Genomic DNA, 26843 nt, shown 5'->3' on the forward strand with positions numbered 1-26843 from the left:
TTATTAAATGTAAAGATTTCAAAGCTGTCTAAGAATAGAACCCTGGTGTGTTGCCCCTAGCCCTGTGCTTTGATTGCATATGCCCACAGGGCCGTGTATCTAGGCAGACTGTTATATACATGCTAATGAAGAAGGCATTGAAGAGAAGGGGGGACACATCCTTTCCTGGCAGCAGACCCACTCTTTCCCATTGCACAGGGCATGGGCTGGTACAGGAGAAACTCCTTATAGACACAACAGGGGCAGCAGGGAAAATCCACTAATTCCCTTCACTGCCTTGGTCACCAAGAGGATTAGCCAGGAGTTTATCAGTCCCGAGCAGGCGGCCTAGCAACAGCCAGGAGCTTGTAAACAGCAGAGAGGAAGCAGCAGATCTGGTCACCGCCTTCCCCAGCCCATTCAGCACCTTGCAAAGAGCAAGACTCTTCCATTGAGCATTTCGCTCCGTGCCCCACGCTTCCCAACTCCTGCAGCTCTGGCGCCCTGAAGGCAGGTAAGGGATGGGATGGTGCTGGCACCTGCCCTCTTCTGTACACATCATTCTATACAGGAGCCTAGTTGTCTGGATTAAAGGGAGTTGCAGCCCCTGCAGGTAATAGTTCATGTTTGTCTGTAATTAAAGGATCATAGAAATGTGGGGCTGGAAGGGACCTCGAGAGGTCATCAGGTCCAGTCCCCTGCGCTCTCTGAGGCAGGACCAAGTAAACCCAGACCATCCCTGGCAGGGGTTTGTCCAACCTGTTCTTAAAAGCCTCCAGTGACGGGGATTCCACAGCCTCCCTTGGAAGCCTGTCCCAGAGCTGAACTGTCCTTAGAGTTAGACATTAGGAAAAGTTTCTAACGATAGCTCCCTTGTGGCAGAGTAAGCCCATCGCTTCTTGTCCTACCTTCCGTGGCCAAGGAGAACAATTGACCACCGTCCTCTTTGTAACAGCCCTTAAGATATGGGAAGATTGTTCTCAGTCTTTCCTCAAGACTAAACACGCCCCTTTTTTTTAACCTTTCCTCACACATCAGGTTTTCTAAACCTTTGATCATTTTTGTTGCTCTCCTCTGGCCTCTCTCCAATTTGTCCGTGTATTTCCTAAAGCGCAGCACCCAGAACTGGTCACAGGACTCCAGCTGAGGCCCCAGGAGTGCCGAGCAGAGTGGGACAATGCCCTCCCTTGTCTTACATGCGGCACTGCAGTTAACAGACCCCAGGACGCTATTAGCCTTTTTGGAAGCTGCATGCAGCACATAGTTGAGAGGGAACAATCAAGCGAATGAGAACTGATCCGGCGAGCGGCTGGCGGCAGTGTGTGGCCACAGGGAGTATGTGATAGCAATGCAGGGGCCTGGCCTTGACTCTTCTTCCTGGTTTCTCCTATTTAGGGACTCAATGAGGAAACCTAGCCCCCCCTCACTGCCCCATCGGTGGCTGCTTCGCTCGCGAGCCTGGTGCAGGTGGCTCCTGTCTCTAGTAAGGACGTCCCTGTCTGGGCTGCTGGTGCTCTGGAGGCTGATGTGGGTTAGTGTCATCCGAGGCAGTGAAGGGAGCAGCTGGGCCACACCCTGACAATAGTGGGAGCTTCCCGCCCTTCCTAGAAATGCAAGTTTCACAGACACAATTGAGTGTTGACTTCCAGGTGTGAGCACTTGCTCCCTGGGTGGGTAAGGCTGGGAGCACCTCAGGGTGGCTGGGAGCACCCCAGACCAGGCAGGCTGCTGGAATGGTTATTATTTATGGCTGGTATCACATTGACACTAATTTAACCATAAATTCCTTCATTAAATCCAAAGTGGAATAAGAAAAGGAGGACTTGTGGCACCTTAGAGACTAACCAATTTATTTGAGTATAAGCTTTCGTGAGCTACAGCTCACTTCATCGGATGCATCAAAAGCACGAAAGCTTATGCTCAAATAAATTGGTTAGTCTCTAAGGTGCCACAAGGACTCCTTTTCTTTTTGCCAATACAGACTAACACGGCTGTTACTCTGAAAGCGGAATAGTATTTACACAATTATGCTAAACATGCCTAAAGAACAAGCAATTGACTACGTCTTCACAGCCCACGGACTAACCCCAGGGGTGCTGAGACCCATATGGGATGGCTCCGGTGTGGTCAGGCAGATATCAGCAATGAACCCTTTCACAGGTTACTTTTTTCATCCCCTTTGACAATCATGTGTTGTCATTACTAGCCATGGCCAGATGAAGGAGTTTCTTAAATAGTAAATTATTTACTGCATCTGGTATCCTAGTAAGCAAGTCTGATTTCTGTTACTTTGCCCAAACCTTAAGGAAGGTAACTGGTATTTCGAAGGGTCACCACAAGTTTGACACAACGAGTCGTCTTTCTCATCTCTCACGCTTTTTGGTTCCATGCCTATTGTTCATGCTAACGTCCCAACTCAATGTAAAACCGTACTTCACCCAGCTCTAATGTGGGCCTGTCTTCCTACCCGGGGCGGGGAGTGTGCCTTCTGCAATGACCCCCTCCCCCGGCGCCATCCCCAGAAGTGAGGTAGGGCCAGGGTGAACAGACTCCGGCTGCGGAGGGTCACGTCTCCCTTTGGAAGGGCAGGGTTGCTGGCACTGCTCAGAAGCTGGGGGAGGAAGCACAGGGATAGCTGGGGGCTCCTGGGGCAGGGAGTGGGCGCTCTCAGCTCCGAGGCCTGGAACACGCTGTGTGTCCCACCCTCGCTAAGTGCAGCTCATGCTGGATTTGTGCTGGGAAAAGTGACAGGGCAGCACTGCAGGTGCCACGGCAGGGCTTGGCTGGGCGTCATTCTCTTCGTGGCGGTGCAGCTGGGAAATCCTGCCTCTATGCCTTCTGCTTTTCCTGATAGAGTTTATTCCCCGGCCCAATAACAGCCCACCTTCATTGGTCCCCACAGGCTCTGACCGCCGTGCGCCCAGCCTGGCGTAACGCCGGCGGACACAGTCCAGCCCAGACACCGCAGCCGGAGGCGCTCCGGGAAAGGCTCCAACAGACAGAGAGGTGCAGGGCCGCCTGCCCTCTGTCCTGGCCGGGCGCTTCCCGTCTCGTGCTGACGCTATTCTCGCCCATCTCTCCTCTTCCTCTCTAGCACGTGTTGTTCTGCTACAAGGTTTTCTGGGAGCTCGTGTTCCATTTCGTGCGTGAGGTAAATGGCACTTGCAAATGCTGGCTCTGTCCCTTGCCTCCACCGTCATGCTCACATGGGGTTCCTTGTTCCGAGCCGTGACCATGCACACAGGTCTCCATTGGAGCTTTGCCGAACGCCTCCACTTCGTTTCCACCCTCCCATGCACTCGGAGCCAAGAGGCATGGAGCCAGCGCACCCCGAGCAGAGGAAGTGTGCTTATAAAACAGGGGCAGGTTGGCTTCCACCACCTGGAAAGGGGTCTGGGCGTGTGGGGGCGTTAATTAGCTCTCAGACCCATTCATATCCATTATACCAGATCCCTGCACTTATTGGGGAGGGGTACAGACACCTGCCACCTGCCGAGGACCCTCCGTGATGCCCAGAACGTTTCACTTGCATCCAGTATATCGCATACCCAGAGTCACTCCTGCACCCAGTGTGAGTCTGTGCCTTGTGCTGGGGGGTCAGCCCTGCTCTGACCCAGGTGCACGTCACTCCCCTGTCTCTGCGCCTCTGGGAGGGCTACAGGCGTGTGTGTCTCAGTGGGTCTGAACCTTCCTGGAAGGGTCTGATGCCAAAGCAGCGAGCAGGCAGCCTCTGGGCCCTCCTCCCCCACTACCTGATGCAGAGACGACCTGGGCTGTGTTTGCCTGGGGGCCCCAGGCCGAAGGGAGTGAGTTGGGCTGGGCCGAGCCAGTCTTGGCCATCTCTGTATGGGGCTGCGCGTGCTGCCCCAGTGACAGTGCCGGCACTATGTCTGGGTCCGACTGGCTTGCAGGTCAGCGCAGTGCTGGGATCATGGCTGGAGAGCTGCAGCGAAGCTTGCGATGGGGATGGCGCTTGCACACCTGTTCCTGGCCAGCAGCAGCCCGGGGCAGGTCAGTATTCTGGGAAGCCACAAAGCCCTGCCCCGGTTCAGCAGTGTCCTGCAGCGCCCGGGACGTGCTGCGGGCTCCCTGGGCTTTCCCCACCGGGCAGCGAAGGCTGGGTGCGCTGGGCTGCAGTGCAGGTGCCGGGCTGCAATGAGACAGGCCCTGGGGGCTTTCTGGTTCTCTAGTCACTTTGCTCTCAGCAGATGCAGGCCCTGGGGCCCAGGCTCTCCCTGTACATATCCAGAGGACGTGCTCAGCCTTACAGCTGCAGCACTCAGCTGGGTCAGGCCATGCAGCCGGGAGAAGCGTGAGCATTCTGTAGCATGAGGCCGCGTCCCCGTGGGGAGCATCACACGTGGCTGTGGGCAATTGCACAAGCAGGGCCGTCTTGCTGTCTCCTAGGCTGTGGGGAGCTGCAGAGGCTGCAGGACGCCAGCACTGCCGTCCTGGAAAGGCTTATGGGGCTGGAGGCTGAGGTCAAGTATGTCAGCACTGAGCTGCGTGCAGAGAAATTACTGTGGAGCAGCAGGTACCTGGAGCTGCTGAGGGAGCAGCAGGAGCTCCGTGACCAGGTAGGCCTCAGGCAAACGCCACAGCCACGTGGCTGCCTCCCCAGCGTGCCAGGGGGCGGGGGCCTTTCCTCACCTGCTTGCCCCTTTCCAGTTCCAGCAGTGGGGACGGAGCTGGGGGCCCGAGGCCAAGGACACCCTGGAGATGCAGAGCAAAGCCGAGGCTCCCAGTGCGGATGGATCGGATGGGTGGTGCATGGGAGATAGCGGCTGGGGCCTCCAGACGCCGTCAGGTGAGGAAACCTCCGGGGGACTGGGGTGGCGGGAGGCGCAGAGAACAGTGTGCCCCTGTGAGTGTGCCACGGGGGTGGGGGCCGGGGGAAGGACCCCCGCCCCCAGCCTCACCCAGGGTGCAGCATCACCTGGGCGATGAGCGCTACCTGGCTGTCTGGTGCAGGTTGGTCACAGGGCGACAGCCGGGGCAGGGGGGACTGCGGGGCCAGCGGCTGTCCCAGCCCGTGCAGAGGGGGAGGTGGCCAGCGTGCTGCGGCGCCCTGTGCTGCATCGGCGTGGGCTGCTGGCGCGTGGCTGGGGGGAGGGGTCGGGCAGGTGGCATGTGTTGCTGGATGCCCCATGGGCCGAGCCTGGCTGCCGTCTCCCGTACCCAGTCACCCTCCCATCTGCTGCCTCGCAGGGGAGCGGCCGCAGCCTGTCCGGCCAGACACGAGCCCCTGCGGCGCGCTTCAGAGCTGTCCTGCTGCCAGCTGCCCAGGCCGGGCGTCTGCATCTTCGGCTTTCGCAAGCTTCATCCCCAGGCCCAGCTCAGCACCCGTGGACGTGGGCAGGTGCATCCCTGGCTCCGGCCCTGCACTCTGAGTGCAAGCTGCTGTGGATGGGGCCCAGGGGGGGAAGCGGCGGGGCTCCTGCTGCCAGCCTCACTCTCCGGGCCTCACCCGCTGAGCTGCGCCCAGCTCCCCCGGCATGGTCAGGAGGTGGAGCCCGGACTTTGCAGGGCCCAGCCCCCAGGATTGTTCCCTGTAGTCTGCTCCCCACGGCAGTGGCCAGTTCACATCCAAAGGGACAAGCAATGAACCCCCCCCGCCCCAGTTCTCGCTGCCTCACATGCCCCCCAGTCCCTGTTCCATGGGATGGCGCTCGCGCCTACCCCCTCACATGGTCACCAGGCACACCGTGCCCCAGAGCACACCAGTGCCGTGGGCAAGGGCCGTGTATTATCCCTTCTACAGAGCCCGGGCAAAACACGTATGGAGAGTGCTGGAGGGGGTGGGGGGTCCAGGCCATGGGCCCTGGTGCTGGTGTGGGGAGTGGGGGACAGGCCCTCGGCCCCAGTGGGGCTGCAGGTTCGTGCCCCGGCTGGGAAGAGGAGGCAGGCCCTAGGGGGGTGGGGGGAGAAAGGAGAGGCCATGGCCCCAGTGTCAGTGGGTGTGGCAGGCCCTGGTGTGTGTGTGTGGGGGGGGGGGGCGGAGGAGGGACAGGGTCTCAGGCCCAACGCCGGGCTGTGGAAGGGGAGAGGATGCGGCTGCAATGAGCTGAGGCAGGTGCTGATGGGGAACCGTGAGATTCGGGCAGCTGCCAGCAGGTGGCAGGCGCAGCACGTTGGCGCCCCGGCTCGGCTCCCAGCCCTGCTGGGGCTGCTCCGGGCTCACAGGCCACTAGCCCCCGGGCTAGTCCATGGCGTGGCCCCACCTCAAGGGCTACAGCTCCTACAGCCTCCAGGGAAGGGCCCTGCCAGAGCCGGGCTGGGTGCGATGGGCAATTGGCTTCCCCCCACTTCAGTGACTGTGCTCCTGGGCCCAGCGGGGACTCGCTCCAGGGGGCTGCCCCACCAACTGTGTCCCCTTTGCTGTCTCTTGCAGCATCCAGCTTTGCAGGGCCCAGCAGCACCCTGGTACCCGGGCATCCGTGCCACGTTCACCATGGGACCTGCGCCTCGGGCACAGAGCCAAGGTCTTGCTGCAGTCAGGCGGGGTCGGTGCGGGCACCATCCGGTACCTGGGGGTCTTCCCCGACCAGGCCGAGTTCTCCGTGGGAGTGGAGTTAGAGGACCCGGGTCATGGGGCACACGACAATGTCCTGGTGGGGCACTGCTGCTTCCCCTGGTGGGTCCTTCCTCTCCTCAGCGGGGCGCGGGCATTGGGCACTCGTGGGGCTGGTCCCAGGGTTGGGGCCCCTCCCTTGCACACTGGGATGCCTGTTGGCAGCACACAGCGAAGACGCTCGTAGTTTAGGCTCAGCCAAAGGGAGGGGAGCCACAGATGGAGGGAGACGGGGTTACTTGGAGGGACGCCCATGGGAACAACAGGAACGGTGTGCAGCCCCGTGCACCAAGGTTGCAGAGTGGGTGCTGGTATGAGCAGCAGCCAGTGGGGGGCGCTGGAGAGCAGTGCTGAGGCACTGGGCCTGGTCCCTTTGCAATCGCCCCAGCCGGGGACTGGGTGCACGCAGAAGTCTCTGAAGCCCTAAGTGGCCTGGAATCGCCCAGCCCTGCAGAGGATGAGCCAGCCCTGCGGGGGCCGTGCTCTGAGCTGTACGAACGGCAGCCGTGCTCTCGGCAGCCCTGGCAGCAGCTTCACGCGCTGTGTCTCTGTGGTTTTATTGCTGCAGCAAAGCCGGCCATGGAGCATTCGTGCCCTTCCGCAAAGTGCTGATGGTCGGGGAATAGGCCCCCGCCCTCGGCATGGCGTTGAGCGGGATACATTCGCGGGGCGAGAGGAAATGGCCTTTGCCCAGGGCTGGGCCATGGGGCACAAGAGGGGCCAGGAGGAAGAGCCCAGCATGACTGAGCTGCAGCGAGACCCGGGGCAAAGGGCCTGAGCCGTGTGGAAAGCCAGACGCACGGCAGGACCCGTTCCACCAGCAGCAAGTCGTCTTGGGACCCTGGGGGCTGTCACTTCCGAGCGGGCAACACCAGGCTTGGGCAGGTTGGGCTTGTGAGCGCCCGACCAAGCACCATCGGCAGGGCAGGAGCCTGGGCAGGGGCCATTGCACTGCGCAGAGCCCACTGCCCTCCCGCTAGGCAAGGCTAGAGCTGAGGGGAAGGATCAGGCTCCCTGCTAGCCAGGTTACCTCTCGGGGACCGTCTCTGGGCCCTCTGCCTGTGTTCAGCTACTTCTGGAGTAGCTTCGTCTGGGTCAGGGGACTGCTCCCTCTTCCTCGCGTCTCAGTATAAGGGCTCCCTGCACACACACCCCGCCTGCCCCTCACATGTGGGACTAACACAGTGTGGCCAAGGGTCGGGCACTGGCAACTTGGGCCCCCGCACTCGTGGTCCTTGGGCTGTGCGCCGCATTCTCTGAAAGGCCGACAGACCCACTCCCCCGCGGGCTGGCAGAGCCTTCCGATGGTGCCACCCCCGCTGGCTCGTGGCTGGGCTGTGGGGCTACATACTGGCCCCAGGGGCCACATGTAACTGCATGTGTGGCATCTGTTGGGTGTGGAGCCAGGAAACCACCTCCCCACCAAATTCACTTGGAAACAGAGGCCTCCCCCCCCCAACTCCCCAGGCTTGACCAAGCCCTGGTGTCTTTGCAGTGAGGCTCCCATGAGCAGCTGCACCAGCCAAGTCTATCTATGCCGCCCCCCCGGTTCCAATCTCACTGCAAGACCCTAGTCACTCCTTTGGTCTGTCGGTGTTTGCCTGGCCCTGGGGGGGGGATGACGCCCCTGCGGGGGGGCTCTACCTTGGGCCAGGCCCTGGCCTCAGGCCTCACCTGCCTGACTTTGGTGCCCCAGGTTTTGGTGAGAAGAGAGGACAAGCTGTGGCCTGCTGGCAGCTGGCTCCAGCAGGCTAGGCTGATTCACGGGAAGGCGTGAAGTGTCTTGCCCACCAGCCAGCTGCCGGGAACCCAAACCAGCCACAAACATGGGGAGCTGGGAGCAGCCAGCCTAGGGTGAACCGAAATCACAGGAGGGAGGGGAACCAGAGACATGCCAGGCTGAGCCAAGGGCAGTCCCGCTCCAGGGATGTCACGTCAGCACCGGCCCCAGCTCCTGCCTGCTGGGTACACAACTGTATCAGCAAACGGGGCTGGAGCGACTGCCAGGGAACGAAGCAAACAGGCCCGGGCTTACCTGCCCTGCCAGGAGCTGGGGCAGGCCTGGCCTCTCGCCCAGAGAGCCAAGGGAGGGGACCAGCCCCGGCCAGCACTGGGAGTAGGCTCATGCAGTCCCTTGGCCAGGCCCAGCCCTGCTGCGAGGGGAGAGAGCTCCTGCTCCCAGCCCTGGCCCTGCAGCGCTCCCAGCAGGTCTGTTTTGTAACTGGGTGGTTTGTCCTCAGCCCAGGCTCCTTCCTGCTACCCAGCCCTTTCCCGCTAGCGATGAGGGCTCAGCGAGAAGTCATAAACCGGGGCCTAGCCCACGGCAGGGGTGGCCCTGGCATGCTGGCTGCACCAGGAGTTACAGAACACCCGTCATGGTGCTAGTGCACCGGGCTGCACCGGGCATCCTGCTGCTGCAAGCTCTGTGCCCCTGGGCAATGGCACCAGGCCCACATCACGGTTGCTGCCACCATGCTGCTGACGCGGCGGGGAGAGAGCAGCGCCTCCCTGCTGCAGGGCACCTCCACATTCTTTCCTGCCGCCCAGTGCAGGGCTTCCAGCTCGCTCGGGCGAGTGGGTGGGGGAGCCCCGCGGCCAGACACCCGCTCTGCTGCTCCGGGGCCTCTGGACAGGGGCACAGAAGATGCTGCTTGGGATGGGGAGGCAGTTGGGGTGAGCGCCCCCCTCCTGCTTATGGGCTCGTGCAACCCCCTCTCCCCCAACTGCCTGTGGGGAGCCATGCAGATACTGGAGAAACTTCCAGCTTCTGGCCACAACCTCAACAGCCCCTCCAAACCCTCATCCTGCTCGCCCGTCCCGGCCACACCCTGACACTGGTAACGACCGAACAGGGAGGAAACCTTCTAGGCGACGAACTGTGCCCCAGCCCCATCTTCACGTGCCCTTCATCCCTGCCCCTACTCCCCCGTCTGCCCCTGGCCCTGGCCACTGCATGCTCGCCAAAGGTAGCCCCACCCCAGACCAGCAGGTGGTTACCAGCCCAGCAGCTGTTTCCGGGGCTAACGCTTGACCAGTGACCTAGAAAAGAGGAATAAAAGACAATGCAGCAGTAGCATAGAAAGGCTGCATTTGCTCCAGGACACTGTGCCGTCGTAAAGGTCACAGACAAACAGCTGTTCCTGCTCCGTGCTCGGTCGGCTGCCAGCCAGCCTGCCAGACACCCACTCGGGCAGCGAGCTGGACACACTCGCTGCACACAAAGATGCTGGCACAAACTGGGGGCAAGCCGCCAAAGGAGGCAGTGAGATGGACAGCCAGGGTCCCTGCCCAGGCACTTGGAGGCTGCATCCTGGCTGCTGCTGAGCCCAAGGACCGGCGGTCACACCTGGACTGCATGCCTGGGCCTAGCTGCACTAAGAGACATGGTACCCAGGTTTCAAGCAGGCTACAGCTGCCCCGTGGTAGCCATGGGGTAAATGCTAGTGCAGAGCCCTAAACACGCCCGGACCTGGCTAGTCGTCTGCTTCCACCACTGGACCCAGCCAAGGTGAATGACAGCAACTAAGGTCACTAGGGCCCATTCAGCCTTGGCCTGTGTTCGATATCTCAGTGTTTGGAGATGGGTTTCTTGGCCAGACTAACCACAGGGCCAGCACGGAGAGGACACTGACTCTGCCCTTTGGTTTGCTTTGCTTAGACACGATTCCCTCCTGGTCAGCTGTTATTCCCATTGAACGTCCTAGCTGCTTAGGAGGCCTTTCTGGCCAGCAGACAGAGTGACTCTCACACGATCTATCATCCCTGCCTGGCCCAGCCCCGCTCTCAGCTACAGCAGTGGCAAGCTGGAGGAGCACCACCGCCTCCGCACGAAGCGACCCCCATGGTTGGGTCTCTGACTGTAATGTAAGAAGGCCTGACAAACCCTTTAACGCACAGTTACACCCCTGTGCGTTTCACCAGCCCCTCAGCTTGGCCCAGCCATTGTTATGGGCTGGCGCTGGCAGGAATTAATCTAGGCTACAGGCACGTCTCTGTCTAGCTCTCAGTTCTGGGTTGCTGCAGGTTCTCTCAGTCACCATCCTGCAAAGCTCAGGCCCCCCTCCTCCAGCCCAGCCAGCAGAACTGCAGCTGTTTCCAAAAAGAGGAAATAAAGCCTTGCAGGTCTGGGCTGCGAAGGAAAGTGCCGGGCACCTAGCCCTAACCCGAGCTCTGCTAGCTAAGAGCCGTGGGGTGGCTGTCCGGCCTGCACCTCTGCCAGGGCAAGCGTGGTGAAAGCTTCTCTCTGGGTGCTTTCCTCTCCAGCAGCTGCTGTGGCCAAGACCAGGCAATGATGACAGAAGCCAGATTTTCCTCTCCTGCTCTGTCGCTCAGCAGCCAGTGGATGCCCACAAACATTCAGCGAAAGCAGTGCGCACAAGGCTCTGTGGGGGGATGGGCTGACCAGCCAGTCTGTGGGCTTCCCAGATAGGCTGTGTGAGAGCTGAGAAGCTGGTGGCTTGCAAGTGGCCCTGATGCTGGAGTCTGGGTGATTGGGTGGGTCTGGCCCATCTTTCAGCTCATTCCCACCACCTGAGATGGACAAACCTCTTTGACAATGCAGGTCAGAAAGCCCAGCCCATCCCACTGGCTGAAGACACTTGCTCTGCAGCTCCTGCCAGCTCCACCCTTGGTCCTGGCTGCTGTCTCTGCTCACTTATCTGGGCAGGTCATGCGGAGGTAGACTCTGAATCAGCGTGGGAGGCAAACTGGGAGCCAGCAGCTGGAGGGGATGAGCTCCATACGAAGTGGTGTCTTCCTGCGGCTTTCAGGCACAGGGTTTTACGTTAACGCATTCTAGGGGTGGGAAATGTGTGTGCCACCGAGGCTACGTCCTCACCGAAGAATGAGGGGGCACTGGGCTACCTGGGCAGGCAGGGTCAGCCATCAGTCTATTCTGATGGCCAAAGTGGGATTTAAGAGGTGCCGAGGGCTTGTGCTAGGCTCTCTGCTCTGGGACGCCCTGCTGCACCTGGACATGAGCAGCGTCACGGCCAGCAGGTTCTCGTAAGTCAGACCTGAGGTTAGTGCTGCTCAGGCCCAGGCTGAGATCAGTCATTAGTTCTAGTGTAACCCTTCTGCCCGTCAGAGTTGGCAGCAACAAGGGCCGGGGTCAGGATCTAGGGGGTCCATTCCAATAACACAATGCAAAACCGGCTCGAGCCCCCACCCAGCGACCTGGGACAAATATATACCACCCCCGCTGGGCGCCTCCAAGAGGCAATACTTCCCCTCTCGCAAGCACAGAGTCTGAGTGTAGCAAAAAGCCTTTCAATAACAGATTTCAGAGTAACAGCCGTGTTAGTCTGTATTTGCAAAAAGAAAAGGATGAAGTGAGCTGTAGCTCACGAAAGCTTATGCTCAAATAAATTGGTTAGTCTCTAAGGTGCCACAAGTACTCCTTTTCTTTTTAATAACAGAGAGAAACAATGTGGCATTATGTTGGGGGAAACACCACCAACAGGATTCCTAACACAACCCATGAGCAAAAAACCCACCCCAAGCAAGTTGGGGCATGTCCTTTCCCTTTGGTTCTTGAGTCCAGCAACCCAAAATCACCCAAAGTTCCAAAAGTCCAACAACCCCAAAGTCTCTGTCCCTGGTCAGGGCAGCCCCAGAGTTCAAAAGTTTATCTGCAGAGTTTTACCTCCCAACCTGGGTGGAGATGCAGGGGCGGGGTTTAAGGGGCACCTTACATGGTCCAAAGCTGATGGCCCCACCTCTCCATGGGGCTCTGCTCTGCCAGCCACCCCATAAGCTGCTCTATGTATCCAACAAACTGCTCTACTCCACCAGCTGCTCGGCTCGCCATCCTGCAAACTGCTCTACCATATATCTTCAGGCTCCCCCACTACTTAAAACAACACTCAGTGATTTCAGCTCTTAGTAGAGAAGAGGAAATACAATTAGCATGTAAAGCCCTCACCAGAAGACCCATACCACCAAATATTAATACCTACCCCCAACCTCTCTCATTTCGCAGAGTTTTGGAACCCATGTCCCTTGCCTAGCGAGTGCTACTTAGTTGATGGTGAGTCCCTCCATCATAACGAAAGGCCAAATACAGTTCCACTGTCCTTGATTCCCATAATCAGGGTAATAACAATTTATTCTTCCTGCCCCAATAACAGAGACACTGGACATCCCACAGCAGCCAAATTGACCATTTGGGCAGCTATGGCCTCATGCTAGGTGGGGTGGGTGTGCCTATGCAAATGAGATCAGCCCCTGAAGGTCTTTTCCACAACTTACCACACCTCACCACCAGATGTCAGGGTGGAGATCATCCTGAATCTGCTTACACTAGCATAGCTCCTAGAAGCCCTTGTAGACCAGACCCCCTTGTGCTAGGTGCTGTACAAACACATGGCCCGTGTCCTAAGGTGCTTACAAGCTACGTTCTTACCGCCTTGGCTTTTTGTGCATGTCTCAGAACAATGCAGAGTGGTTCTAGGCTGGCTTCTCCCATGGGCCCTGTTTTGTCCTAGAGGTGCCCTCCCAGCACCAGTGTCTGCTGCAGGCCTGGCTCTTCTAAACTAACAACAGTATTTACAGCTGCTTCGTCGGCAGGTCTCAGGTGGATGATGGTTAGCTCCATTTTACAGCCACAGGGAGGGACTTGCGTTGGGCTGCACAGCTCATCACGAGTCAAAGCCTGGACTATAACCCAGTCCCCTGCTCTGACCACTGGCCAGCAGGGCCTCACACAGTATGCATGTGGACACCTGCTCGTCATGGTTTCCCTTGGAGCCAGCTGCCGGGCAGGTCACAACAGACGAGTTCTCCTCTCATGCGTGGTGACTCCAGCTCGGAGTCAGAGGAACTTAGAAAGCAAAAGAGAGGAACTGTGATCCTATCTCCACCAGGGGCTAGTGATCTGGGAGTGGCGTCCTGCAATGGGGGGTGGAGGTAGGTTATTAGAGTGCAAAGCCAGGGGAAGTCCAGAGTGAATCTGCTCGAACCCAGGCAAAGTTGTAAACTAGAGCGGGCTGGTTAAAATCCTTCCTCTTGTCGCTGATCCACGGGATGCTCGAAGGCAAGTGCTTGGAGCAAAGCTCACAGGCTGCAAGTCTCAGGGCACAGGGCTCCTGCTGGGCCTCCCACTGACAGGAAGGGACCAAACGATAGGGCAGGAGTCACTGGGTTTATTTGCAGAGTCCCAGTGCGCAACCCTGAGTCACACTAGTGAGTGTCTGCACCTCCACTGACTGGCTGTGTGAGTCAGAGCTCAGAGCCCAGCTCTGGATGCACTGTGTTACTGTTTCCGTACGAGCTCAGGGACTGAGTCAGAAGCTGGCAGCCTGTGGTTATCCAGCGAGAAGATGGCACACAACCTGCAGCCAGTGCCACTAGCCGTCGGCCCCAGGAGAAATGTGCCAGACAGGCACCGCTGACTGTGCGAATGGTGCCTGGGAGCGTTATTCTCTGAGCTGCTCGCCGCTTTGCTTTTAAACACCGGGGCTTTGTAGCTGGCCTGGCCTGGGAGGTGAATGTGCTGCTGTCACCTGCCTGGATTTTGAACCAAACTTTTTTTTACATTTGGAGCCCCCCAGGTTTTTGTTTTTTAAGATCTTTCATTTTTCCCTTTTGAGCAGGTGACGGGAGACATGGCTTAAGAAGAACAAAGTGGGGTGGCGGGGTTCCTGGGCAGCTGAATTAAAGGAGCAAGTAGCCCCTCTCCAACAAAGACTTATGCATGTGCTTTACTTGATGCACTGAGCAACTACCCTGTTGAAATCAATGGGACTTCTGCAGCGTGCAGAGGTAAGCACGTAGCTAAGCATTTGCAGGGTCAGGGCCCATATTCCACCCGTAGCCGCAACGTTGCTGTCGAAAGCGTCTGCTTGTGGAAAGGCACCATCTCTAAGGGATACATCAGGCTCCGATTGGTCCGGTGGTCACTGAATGCATTTCCGGGGGGAGTGGCGCTGCCCTAGGGTGTGCGCATGGGCAGCGCTCTCTTTCCTCTGTCAGGAATCACATCGAGTTGTTTGGTTTTTTAGTTGCAGTTTCTTAAGCATTGTAAGATCCCTGTCCTTGAAAGCCGCCTGCTGAACGAGGCCAGTCACTGCCCACCTCTCTGGCTGGCTGGCATTTCTAACGTGTGTGTGGCCCAACGTGGCTTTAGAAGGGACAGGGAGGCTACCCGGTGGGAGTCTGTACACGCTGGGTGTGCGGTCGCACAGGACTGGCAGAGGGACACGCAGACCCCTAGGCACATGGCACGCACAGCTCAGCAGGGCCTGCTGCAGTCTTTCACTCCCAAACAGCTTATTAGAGCCTGCTCTGGAGAGTCGGAGTGGGCTGCCGGCTCTCAGTGAGGACGAAAGCCCTGGAGCCGGGGTCGTGAGGATTTCCGCTCTGGGGGCTGCCGCCGCTTACTAACAGCCCGCATCCGCCTGGAGCGTAGGGACTAGAGTCCAGGCCCGAAAGATCCCGAAAGACAGGTCTCTCTCGCCAGAGCTCTAAGCCGAGCTGTCTAGGAGCTGTGCTGAGCGCTCCCAGCACGTGTGAAACTCTGCTCGGGCTGCACTTGGCACCCACTTGCATGGTGCAAATGACGTCCCTGGGTACAACGCAAAGTCAGATCCGCCCCTGGGGCACCACCCCTGCTCCCACTGTGATCCAAGGCCACCCACGTCCCTGAGAGCAGGATTGGGCCCAGAACTGCCGAACAAACCAGTGGGCACAGGCTACAACCCAGAACTTGCCACAGCTAAAACCGTTAATAACTTTGAAGGAAACGGGTTGTCATTAAACAAATGCAGCCGGCCCGTGAGTTTCTGAGGAGATTGAGCGACGGGGCCAGGTTGAAGGGGCAGGAAGAAGGGGCTGTGAGCTACAGGGAGACAACGGACCGTTGGACACACATCATCCTTTCAAACAAGGGCACACTTCTGGATCTCTACCACAAGAGCCGGCCGATGGGCTAGCTCAGGTGCTGTGTGCACTTGCTCTCCTGGAGCACCTGCCCAGTGCCAGGCCAGTGCAGGTTTCCCAACCACGGGTACAGAAGGGGCTCTCTGGGTCAGTGCCTGGACCCAGCACCACATTCGAACCTCAGGCCCCGCCCCCCCCCCATCCCAGCCAGTCCCCCCACAGGTCCTGCACCATAGCTCAGTCCCACACTCCCACCTCCTGTGCGCTCAGGCCCATCTCCTTTGGGCCTAAGATTTAGTCAGGACATGGCTGCATGAGGCAGCTTCCTTAATGTTGAGCAATTTCTTGGAAGCCTCCAGGAATTCTCCTGTGAGGGATACGGCCAGAACAGTCACTCAGTGGTTCCACTGTTGTCTGCCTGGATGAGTCTCTTTCACAAGCCGGAGAAGCTGTAGCAATGGAAGGGTTGCAAAATGCAGGCGCTGCCCTAGTTACTGCCTGGCTTGGACAGATAAATCTCTTTTGTTAGCTTCTCAAACACGCGCTGTAACTCTCCGCTGGCCTCTTGGAGACACACTGTTTGCACGTGGAGGAACAAGCCCCCTGGGGCTGCTGCCCTTGAAGTGCACATCTATTTGTAGATTTTTAAGCCTCTCATTCTTACCCCAAATGAAAGCAAAGCTCAGTCTGCAAAGAAAAGTGGCAAAAGTCAGCCCTCTGCACTGGAAGACTGGACTGAGCCCTGTTCCAGGAGTGTCCATGTGCCGTACACTGCACCAACGTGACCTGGCTAATCCCCAGTGACTTCATTCCTCCTTAATCACATGGAGCAAACTGCATCTGGGACCTGGAAACAAACAAGCCACTAACCCTCTGCAGCAGGAAACACAGTCACCGGATGGCTCATGCTGGGTGTGAAAAGTGGCCCGTACCACAGGCACAGGGGTCTGTCCCTCCCGCACACTGACTGGTATAAAACTAAGGGTCATGGATGTGACTCACCCCTCTCCAAAATGCCCGAGGTGCGGCCTCCCTGCCTGGAGGCTTTTAAGGACCTAGACAGAGGGTAGCAGGAACAGACTCACATCATCCTATTAACCACGACAGGGAGATGATGATCCTTGCTTTCTCCCACCTATTGTCTTGTTTATTTTCACTGTGAACTCTTCTGGGCAGGCCTGTGTGACGGTGCTCCCCATAAGGCTTTAGGGAAATCTGCTTATGAATATATATAACATAACTGGAATATGTTCTATGCTACATATGCCATGTAACATATCTCTGTAAAGGTTATGATCTACTGAATCTATCAATCCTATTTGTATGCATGTATCATTTTTGTATTCGAAGTTATGAATATTGGCCGTGTACTGGCTTGATTTCTAAATAACCTTAGTAGAGCATTTGGTCAGTTCCTGGAGAAAGGACTTCACAAAGTTAAGTGCCCAATCAAGAAGCACTTAAGGAACAGTGCATCTTGGAAGGCTCCAGTCCACATAAGAAGTCTTCCTGGAGATGTTCAAGATGCCAGGTGGGCAATGGCTTCTTCCTGTAAAAACTGTGAGTCTTGCATGGACCTGTGACTTGCCCAGGTGACTCCAGAACTCCACCTTGGAGCTGGACTTTGCATAGGCGAGAGGAGGGGGTCTCCACCCACAAGAGAGAGTCTATTTAAGCCCAAGGGAGACCCCTCCATTTGGTCTTCAGCTGGCTAAGGAGATAGCCTTTCCTCTCTGAAGGATACCTGAAAGAAACTGGAACAAAGGACAATAACCACAGGGGGTGCGAGTGATTGCTGGACCCGGACTAGAAGGAGATTAGTCTGTAAAAGGAAGCTTACTGGATCTGGTGAGGTTTTGTCTGTATTCAGTTTTATTAGACATAGACTTGCGGGTTTTATTTTATTTTTGCTTGGTAATTCACTTTGTTCTGCCTGTTACTACCTGGAACCACTTAAATCCTACTTCTGTATTTAATAAAATCACTTTTTACTTATTAATTAACTCAGAGTATGTATTAATACTTGGGGCAAACAGCTGTGTATATCTCTCTATCAGTGTTATAGAGGGCGAACAATTTATGAGTTTACCCTGTATAAGCTTTATACAGGGTAAAATGGATTTATTTAGGGTTTGGGCCCCATTGGGAGTTGGGCATCTGAGTGTCAAGGACAGGAACACTTCTGTAAGCTGCTTTCAGTTAAGCCTACAGCTGTTAGGGGACATGGTTCAGATCTGGGTCTGGGTTTGCAGCAGGCTAGCAGGTCTGGCTCAAACTAGGCAGGGTGCTGGTGTCCAAAGCTGGCAGGGCAGGAAAGCAGGAGCAGAGGTAGTCTTGGCACATCAGGTGTCAGCTCCCAGAGGGTTTCTGTGACCCAACCCGTCACAGCCTGTCTCTTACTGTGCCAGGGCAGCACCTGGCACAGTGGGGCCTGATCTCAGCTGCAGCTGCTGGACACTGTTATAATGATATTTAAATTGAGGATAAAGCGAAAGGGGAATTACGGCTATTGTCTCTCCTACTGGAGTAAATGACCCTGATCCTAATAAGATGCTCAGGTGGGATGGAGCTTCTCCCTGGGACCAGGGTCTGGCTGAGCTCGTCCCCAGCCTATGGGGCAATTTGCTTCTGGGCTGTTCGGAATACGGGCAGCAGCACAAACTAACCATCTTGGTGCAAAAGGAAATGGGGCGTTTCTGGTGCCGACTGAACTCCAGGCTCTGAGAGCCGTGGAGCAACAGGCCGGTGGGTCAACGCAGGTTGTTCCAGCAGTGCCGGGAGCAGCTGGGAACATGGACAGCTGAGGAGTTCTCTGAGATTGTGGAAGTCTGTGACGCTGTGGATGGGTGGGAGCTAATCTCAAGTGTCCGTTCCCCAAGCACCTGGGTTGATGCGACGGGCTGGCCGTTTGCTCTGTGACTTTATACCAGTGCACATTCCCAGGCAGGCTCCGAGGTGTCTGTTCAGCAAACAGTGGATTGATTCCACCTTTCTGTCAAGGCAGGAAAGCCCGTGCCCCTGGCCAATTGCCCAGGCAGATCAGCATGTGCTACAGTCACGGAAATGTTCATTGCAACTCTGCAGACAGGGTTGTGTGGTTGAAAGGGATGACATGTGACAGCAGCACCTTGTGTCTTGGAGATAATCCCCATTAAGAGGAGTCTGGGCAAACCAGCCTTTGCATACCTGATGTAGCTCAACCCCCTTTCAGCAGCATTGCCATGGCTCGCGGCTCAGAATCCCGATCACAGGCCCTTCCCTGCGGGCTTCTGCACAGCTAGGTTCTGCCGCTCATCTGCCGGCGACACCCTTGGCAGTAATGGCCTCCCAGGGCAGGGGGAGACTGATGGGAAACCCCTGGATTTAGCAATTTCTTTTTGTGCCAGATACAAAATGACTGTCTGGGAAACAAGCTGTTACTGAGCCTGCCATTCAGGCTGGTGCCAGGGCCCTGGGCAGCAGCGACCTCTCTCCGCTCACAGCACAAGCCAGCCCTTCACTGCTCCATCTCTGCGCCTCCAGCCTGGCCTGCAGGGCCCTCCTCTCAGTCTCGAGGCAAGTTTGCAGAGCACCCCTCAGGGCCACTTGTGGGGCTGGTGCCATGGACAATTGCACCTTAGGAACTAGTCTGACTCCCAAAGCTGTGATGCAACTCATCCCCTGACTGCCGCACTCTGCTGTTCCCGCTCAGTCGGGACCTGCAGCCCCCAGCAATTCCAGGGCTGCTCCCTGTCCCTGAGCCCCGCCCCCTGTCCCTGAGCCCCGCCGGTCGCTCGTGCCTGACCTGCAGCAAAGCTGTCTCCATTTCTGGGCTCCCGCACAGACTCCTGCTCTAGGCTTCTCTTGTGCAGACACTGCCAACTGCACCAAGCTCTGCGGTGAGGAAAAAGTCCAGTCCCGAACTCCCCCAGAGCTGGGTCCTGTCCAAGACGCCTGATTTCTGAGCACTGAGCTTCCTGCCTGGATGTGTCGCCCTGGCCAGCACAGACAAACAGCAGAGCCTGGAAGCCATTAGACCGTAATGACTAGGCCTTGAGGCCCCAAAAGAGTGTCTCTGAGCTCTTAATGAACAAAGGGTCCCGCTCAGCACAGTAACCACCTCACCTAACACAGGCAAATGGCTCTTCTCTGCTGGCATGCAGGCAAGGATCCCAAAGCTCCAGTCCCTCCCTAACCAGTGCTTACTTTGGTCTGGTGCTTTTCATCTGGCTTGGCTAATGTTTAAGGTCAGCTAATGAGATGTGATGCTTCTTGGTTCCATACCTCTGGCCTCTGGCATGGAGCCTTACGCTGGCTTTTACTCTCCAGGAGATGCGGGTTTGTTGGAAGCTATTTGCCAAGGTCTCGTGGTGAAACTGACCAGCGGCACTGTATAACTGGCTATGGCAAAGCTGGGCCTGTCCCTCTCACTATCCCTTGCAAGCACGAGCACAATCCTACCCCAGTCTTTGCACCACCCTTCTGAGAGCCAGCTCACGTACCTGGAATCAGGGAACAGGCTAGGAGAGCGTGGGGACTGTCTCTCCCAACAGGTCTGTGCAGCGCCCAGCACATTATTATCTGTGTTGCAGCCGTGCCCAGAGAGTCATGACTCACACTGTTTGCACTGACCTGTCTGCACTAGGAGCTAGAGATGGGACAAAATGCTACGTGTCTGAACGACCAAAACTCGGTGTTCAATAGTGTGAAACCTGGACCTGAGCCCCTGCTGGTGTTGGGTCACATCAAAATCCCAGCCCACAAGGTCTTGCAAAACCCAAATCATGTCCACACTGACATGAGTCTAGATGGCACCCAGACACACAACCCCACCTCGGCACATCTGTGCCCTTGGAGGGTCAGCTCAGACAGCCTCTGGGGTGTTCGTCTGCAATATTGTACCTGCACGGGAACATAGTAGCTGTAGGTGAGCATGTGGCAAACTCCCCAAACCCCGTGCTCCCCTTCCTGCTCTGGAATTAGTACCAGCATAGCAGGAAAATAATAATCATCATCCTACTACACCTAATTAACAATACTGTCCCCTTGTCATCTCAGGCACTCAAAGCCCTTTACAACTGTTAATGAATTAACTCCCACAATGTCCCCCACCTTCCCCCAAGTCACCCAGGTATTTATGTAACAGCTTTCCTTCCAACCACTTAGCCCCAGAGCCGCTAGACACTTTTAGAAGCATTTCTTTTTTTAAAAAAGACAAGAACAACAATCCAAAATATACACCACAATCAGCCCATGCAGGAGCCAGCCCCCAGTCCTCAGCAATATTCAGTCAAGATCTCCCAATTTTACAGGTGGGGAAACAGAGGCATCAACAGGTGAAATGACTTGTCCAAGGACACAGAGTGAGTAAGTGGCAGATCTGGGAACGGAGCCAGAGGTCCTCACTCTTAGTCCTAGATTAGGGTTGCCAACTTTCTACTCGCACAAAACTGAACACCCTTGCCCTGAACCCTGCCCTGCCCCTCCTCCGAGGCCCCGCCCTGCCCCACCCCTTCTCCAAGGCCCTGCCCCCCCCCCATCTCTCACTCGCTCTCCCCACCCTCACTCACTCACTCATTTTCACCAGGCTGGCTTGGGGTTAGGGTGCAGACTCCGGGATGGGGCCAGAAATGAGGAGTTTAGGGTGCTGTGGGCTGAGGCAGGGGGTTGGGATGCCGGAGGGGTGAGGGCTCCAGCTGGGGGTGTGGGCTCTGGGGTGGGGCTGAGGATGAGGGGTTTGGGGTGCAGGAGGATGCTCTGGGCTGGCACCGAGGGGTTTGAGGGCAGGAGGGGGATCAGAGCTGGGGCACGGGGTTGGGGCGTGGGAGGGAGTCAGGGGTGCAGGCTCCAGGCAGTGCTTACCTCAGGCAGCTCCCAGAAGCAGCGGCATGTCCCCCCTCTGGCTCCTACACAGCGGCATGACCAGGTGGCTCTGTGTGCTGACCCGTCCAATAGGAGCTGCCGTTCCCAGCCAATAGGAGCTGCGGGGGTGGCGCTTGGAGCGGGGGCAGCATGCGGTGCGCTCTGGCTGCCCCTACGCATAGGAGCCGGAGGGGGTACATGCCGCTGCTTCTGGGAACTGTGTGGAGCCATGGCAGGAAAGGAGCCTGCCTTAGTCCCGCTGCGCCCCACCGGACTTTTAACATCCTGGTCAGAGGTGCTGACCGGAGCCACCATGGTCCCTTTTCGACCGGGTGTTCCGGCAACACCAGGCAACCCCTGTCCCAGACACTCACTAGCCTGTAGCTGGTTCAGTGCTTAGATTCTGCTGTGTCAGGCACTAAGATGGAAAGCTCTTGGGGGCAGGAACTGTGTTTTCATGTGCGTAGACAGCCCCCAGCACAACGGGTCCCTGATTCCCCACTGGGGCCTCTAGACACTACTGCAGAGTAAATCATGAACAACCCGAGCAGCCAGGCAGCTGGGATAGTGCGGTGCGTGATGGGAGTGCTTGAGATGTCAGACACACACAGCACATAAAATCCCAGCCATGCTACAATTCAGCTGGATTACAGTCAACCACAGAACCACGTTAGACACAGCCTCCCAGCGTGGTGCTGCACGTGGGTCACTGACTCTCCTGGAGATCACTTTTAAACTGCAGGATGGAGGTAAACAGCATTGAACTGCATGCACACGGCGTCTCTTCCCCACTCAGTTGCGGTGGCCCAGCTCCCAGCTGCAGCAATATTCACCACTTATCTCCACATTGGGCAATAGTTGCTTGGCTGATCCCGTAAACCTCCCCCCAGGCCAAGTGCCTGGGTGAAAACAACATGCAAATTCTCCTGAAATGTTGCTCAACAAGACGCTGTATCTCCCCTGACGTGTTTGTGCAATGCAGGCCCGGGGTGGGGGGAGCGGGTGGGGGCTCCGCACAGCTGGGGAACCTGCTGCTGATTGTTAGTCTCTAAGGTGCCACAAGTACTCCTTTTCTTTTATCAGCTGATGGCTTCATTACTAGCCTTTGATACTGACCTGCCCTCTGCCCCTTTGATCACTGTCTACCCCCCAAGGCTGCGGTGGGGGAAGGTTTGCCTAGGGTAAAGGACACAGGGAATTCTACCCAGAGAATGTCTGACATGGCAAGAAAGTGCCTTTGTCACCTTGCTGTGATTGCATCTCTGAGTGAGACAGAACAGCCCACAGCTTTCTGCTCAGTGCTGATGTGTTTAGGGAAGTCCCCATTGCCATGAGACCCAGTAGGGAACTTGCTACACCAGTGCCATTTACATGAAAAAAACTTGGATACTATGGTGAGGGGCATTATGGTGGATCATGTATATGGGTTAGAGTTAAGGCTGCATGTCTGTCACAGAGGTCACAGACTTCTGTAACTGCCAGTGCTGGCTCAGGGGCTGCCCACCAACCTTCCTCCCCCCAGACTAGCAGGGGTCCAGGCTGCACGTCACCGCCGGCCTACTCCCCAGGACCAGCAGGTGTCCCAGGCCACCTACCCCAGTGCCCCTGGACTACCCCCCAGAGCACCTCTGGCCCAAGTTTTAGTTAGGGGTATATAGTACAAGTCATGGACAGGTCACGGGTCATGAATTTTTGTTTACTGCCCGTGACTTTTACTAAAAATACCCGTGACTAAAACGTAGCCTTAGCTATAGTGGATCACAAACTGAACATGAGCCACCCGTGTGACACAGTTGTGCAAAAGGCTAATATCATTCTGGGGTGTATTAACAGGATTGCTGTACGTAAGACACGGGAGGTCATTGTCCCGCTGTACTCGGCCCTGGTGAGGTCTCCGCTGGAGTACGGAGTGTCATGCTTAGGAAAGATACAGACAAACTGGAGAGAGTCCAAAGGGGAGCAACAAAAATGATCAAAGGTTTAGAAAACCTGACGTGTGAGGACAGGTTAAAAAAACTGGGAACATTTAGTCTTGAGAAAAGACCTGATCACAGTCTTCAAATACGTTGAGGGCTGTTACAAAGAGGACGGTGATCAATTGTTCTCCATGGCCACGGAAGGTAGGACAAGAAACGATGGGCTTTAATCTGCAGCCAGGGAGCTATCGTTAGAAATTTGTCCTAATATCTAACTCTGAAAGGTAGTTCAGCTCTGGAACAGCTTCCAATGGGGATTGTGAAATCCCGGTCATTGGACGTTTTTAAGAACAGGTTGGACGAACACCTGTCAGGGATGGTCTGGGTTTACTTGGTCCTGCCACAGCAGGATTTGATGACCTCTCGAAGTCCCTTCCAGCCCTACATTTCTATGATTATACAAAACCCACAGATGGATAGAGGGGTGTGCATAGGGACAGCCAGCCGGCCAGCCAGATTTCCTATACAGCAGTAGATCTTTGTTCTGACCCTTACACATACTCCCCATTTCCTCCTTTGGGTGGTTTCCTTCCCTTTTGCTGGACCCAGCCCTGCTTCTGGCTGTTCCTTTGTCTGTGTCCTAGTATCATATTTACTTTTGCACTTCCTTCCTCCTTTATTCAGTGGATGCCCTCACGCTTCTATCAGATTACAGAGATGGGGAGGTTGAGAGGGTGGGGCCTGGTTGGCTCTCGCAGACCCCTGTCAAGCCTTCGGGGTCAAAGCAGAGGCCCTCACTCACATCTCGCTAAAGACAGAGACTTGCTCCCTTGTTGCATAATATTGTTTAAGGTGCCTTAAACCCCCAGGTTCCAGTCAGAAAGCAGGGGGCACAACAGCTCAAACAACATGGCTCTCAAGCCCCATCTTCTTTCCCTTGGCCCCAGGAGTCAGGCAGGAATCTCTGTCCAGCACCACTGGGAATTGTTGCTCATTTCTAGCAGGTGCAGCCGCATCTTCCACCCACATACTAAAGTCAGGGAAGCTACTTCTAAGCCAGCCACTTCCTGGGTTCTGGGAAATCCCCTCCAGGAACCTGCTGAATTCACAGGAACATCCAGCACCAAAGAAAGGCATGGGAAACCTCAGCTAACAAAGAACTAAAAGGAGGACAGTGTAATTAATCCCAATCAACAGGGGTTTATGGAAAATAGATCCTGCCAAGCTCTGTTGCTATCTTTTTTGATGAGATTATAAATTTGGTTGATAAGGTATTAGCATTGCTGTAATGTACTTAAGAGTTCTGTAAGGCCTTTGACTTGGTACTGCACAACATTTTGATTAAAAAACTAGAAAAATGTGAAATGAGCTTGGCCCACATTAAATGGACTGAAAGCTGGTCTCACGTTGCCACTGTAAATGGGAAAACATCAAGGTTAGGGTCTTGGCTCTTCACTATTGAACATTTTTATCAATGACCTTGCAGAAAACATGAAATCATCACTGATAACGTTTGCAGAGGACACAAATATTGGAGAGTGGTAATTAATGAAGAGGGCCGGTCACAGATTCAGACTAATGTGGATCACTTGGTAAGCAGGGCACAAGCAAACACTACGTTTTGATATGGCTAAATGTAAATGTACACAACTAGGACAACAGACTGTCGGCCATACCTACAGGATGGGGGACTCTGTCCTGGGAAGCAGTGATGCTGGAAAAGACTGGGGGGTCATGGTGGATAATCAGGTGAACATGAGCTCCCACTATCATGCTGTGGCCAAAAGGGCTAATGCAGTCCTAGGATGCATAAACTGGGGAATCTCCTTATTTTACCTCTATATTTAGCACTGGTGCACAGGGCGGGATTATCTCTCCTGTGGGCCTGGGGCTATTAGATTGTGTGGGGCCCCTGTCTACAAGTCTTTTTCCTAATTTAAAACAAAATGATCACAATTATGGCATCAAGGCTATTAACGCTATACTAAACTTGCCTTTTAATTAACATAAAGCCGTTCTGTGGTTACATTTCAGTCTTAAAACATGTAGAATATAGTTAAGTTAATGCAAAATAGCTGTTCTAAGGTAAGAAGTAGGCTGTTATAACAGTTTCTTTCTGGGAGGGAGTTGGGGTGCAGGAGGGGGCTCCAGGAAAGGATGAGGGGTGCAGGCTCTGGGAGTTTGGTGCAGGGGGTTGGGGTGGAGGAGGGAGTCCAGGGTCTGGATCTGGGGCAGGGATGCAGGAGGGGGTGCGAGGTGCAGGCTCCGTCCCGGAGGCGCTTACCACAGGCGGCTCCAGGCTGGCGACACAGCATGGCTCAGGCAGGCTGCCTGCTACCATAGCTCTACACCGCTCCCGGAAGCGGCCAGCTGCTGGCATATCTCTGCGCGACTCTGGTGGGAGGGGGACAGCGTGTCTCCATGCGCTGCCCAGTACCCGCAAGCGCCGTCCTCGCAGCTCCCATTTGCAGAGCAGAGCAGAGGCTCTAGGATCAGTGGGTTGGTGACCACTGAATTGTATATAATTATGGATTTATTTTTGCAGGGGCCCCCTTAGCCTGAGGCTGCAGCCCCTAAAGCCCCTGCGTTAATCAGGCCCTGCAGGTGCAACTGCTGCTGGAATCCTGTGTCCAGTTTTGGAAACAAGGCATAACTTTCTAACAGCAAGAGTAATGGACCCCTGGAACAACTTACCCAGGGTGGTGGTGGATTCTCCATCACTGGCCATTTTTCTAACAGATAAGAATTACTGGGAGGTGGGGGAGTATTCTCCAGCTGGGCTATGCAGGGGGTCAGACTGGATGACCTCAGTGGTCCTTCTGGCCTTGGAGTCTCTGCAGAGGGAAGGCAGACAGCCCCCTAAGGAGCAGGTCAGTGCTGCAGGGCACCAGGGGTAGGACCAGTGCAGTGCAGACTCCTGGCAAGAATTTCACTGGTTCTGAGAAACAGCCTGCACCCTGCCTGGTGTTTTACCTGCAGCCCTGCTAAGCTGAAAGAGGAGCCTTCCCACCCTCTTCCCCTGTGGCTCTCCCCAGCTGGGTCATTGCAGCCTGAGGACCAGACCTCTCTGGGCTTTGCCTTTTTAGTCTTTGTTTCCTGCACAGGCCATGCCTCCCCCTCCTGCATTTAGTGCAAAATTCAAAACAAAGCAAATGTCAAACATCAAAATGGCTGAAGAGGGACCTCCCCCCCACGCTGTTCAACAAAAACATTTCAGTGAATGGGTCAGGGCTAGTGCCCAGTGTAAAGGGGAAGCAACCTCTTCCCCCTGATCAGGAGGCAGTGAGATTGAGTGGACAGAGCTGTAGACTGGGATGTGGGAGACCTGGGCTTGTTCCTGGCTCTGTCATGGGCCTGCTAGGTGACCTTGGGCAAATCACTTCACCTCTGTGCCTCAGTCTCTGCGTCTGGGAAATGGGGATAATGGCACTTGCCACCGTTGGTGAAGCGTTTTGGGATTTACAGTATCTGAGCTAGGTATCGTCGTCATTGGGAGCCCCGTAGCTCAGAACACACAGCACATAGCGATTGCCAGACTGGATCAGACAGAGGTCTAACAGCCAGTCTCCAAGAGCGGTGGAAGAAACCCTGCAGAAAGCATTGCACTTGCCCACAAGCAGCTTCCCTCCTAACCCACACAGAGATTGGCTTCTGCCCTA

At 56.0% G+C, this 26843-nt stretch overlaps 2 protein-coding genes across 2 annotated transcripts in view; one reads left to right on the forward strand and one right to left on the reverse strand.

The window, feature by feature from the left end:
* Positions 1–26843, reverse strand: part of CDCA8 (cell division cycle associated 8) — a 282601-nt gene that overhangs the window by 249805 nt on the left and 5953 nt on the right. The gene's annotated exons all lie outside the window — the stretch shown is intronic.
* On the forward strand, positions 1382–7176 carry LOC141974748 (uncharacterized). Its single transcript, XM_074934724.1, has 8 exons — positions 1382–1510; positions 3074–3130; positions 3891–3990; positions 4387–4556; positions 4648–4786; positions 5188–5338; positions 6371–6613; positions 7119–7176. Exons 1-8 carry the CDS (start codon positions 1382–1384, stop codon positions 7174–7176), a joined length of 1047 nt encoding a protein of 348 aa, XP_074790825.1.

This window comes from Natator depressus, chromosome 19 (genome assembly GCF_965152275.1).
Source record: "Natator depressus isolate rNatDep1 chromosome 19, rNatDep2.hap1, whole genome shotgun sequence".
NCBI lineage: Eukaryota > Metazoa > Chordata > Testudines > Cheloniidae > Natator > Natator depressus.

What these genes read in the sequence shown, in the direction of transcription:
- LOC141974748 (XM_074934724.1), top strand. Translation starts at nt 1,382, where the DNA reads ATGAGGAAACCTAGCCCCCCCTCACTGCCCCATCGGTGGCTGCTTCGC. An exon ending in TGTTCCATTTCGTGCGTGAG is followed by an intron (nt 3,131 to 3,890) that starts GTAAATGGCACT and finishes ACTGGCTTGCAG; the next exon opens with GTCAGCGCAGTGCTGGGATC. An exon ending in GGGCACTGCTGCTTCCCCTG is followed by an intron (nt 6,614 to 7,118) that starts GTGGGTCCTTCC and finishes TTATTGCTGCAG; the next exon opens with CAAAGCCGGCCATGGAGCAT.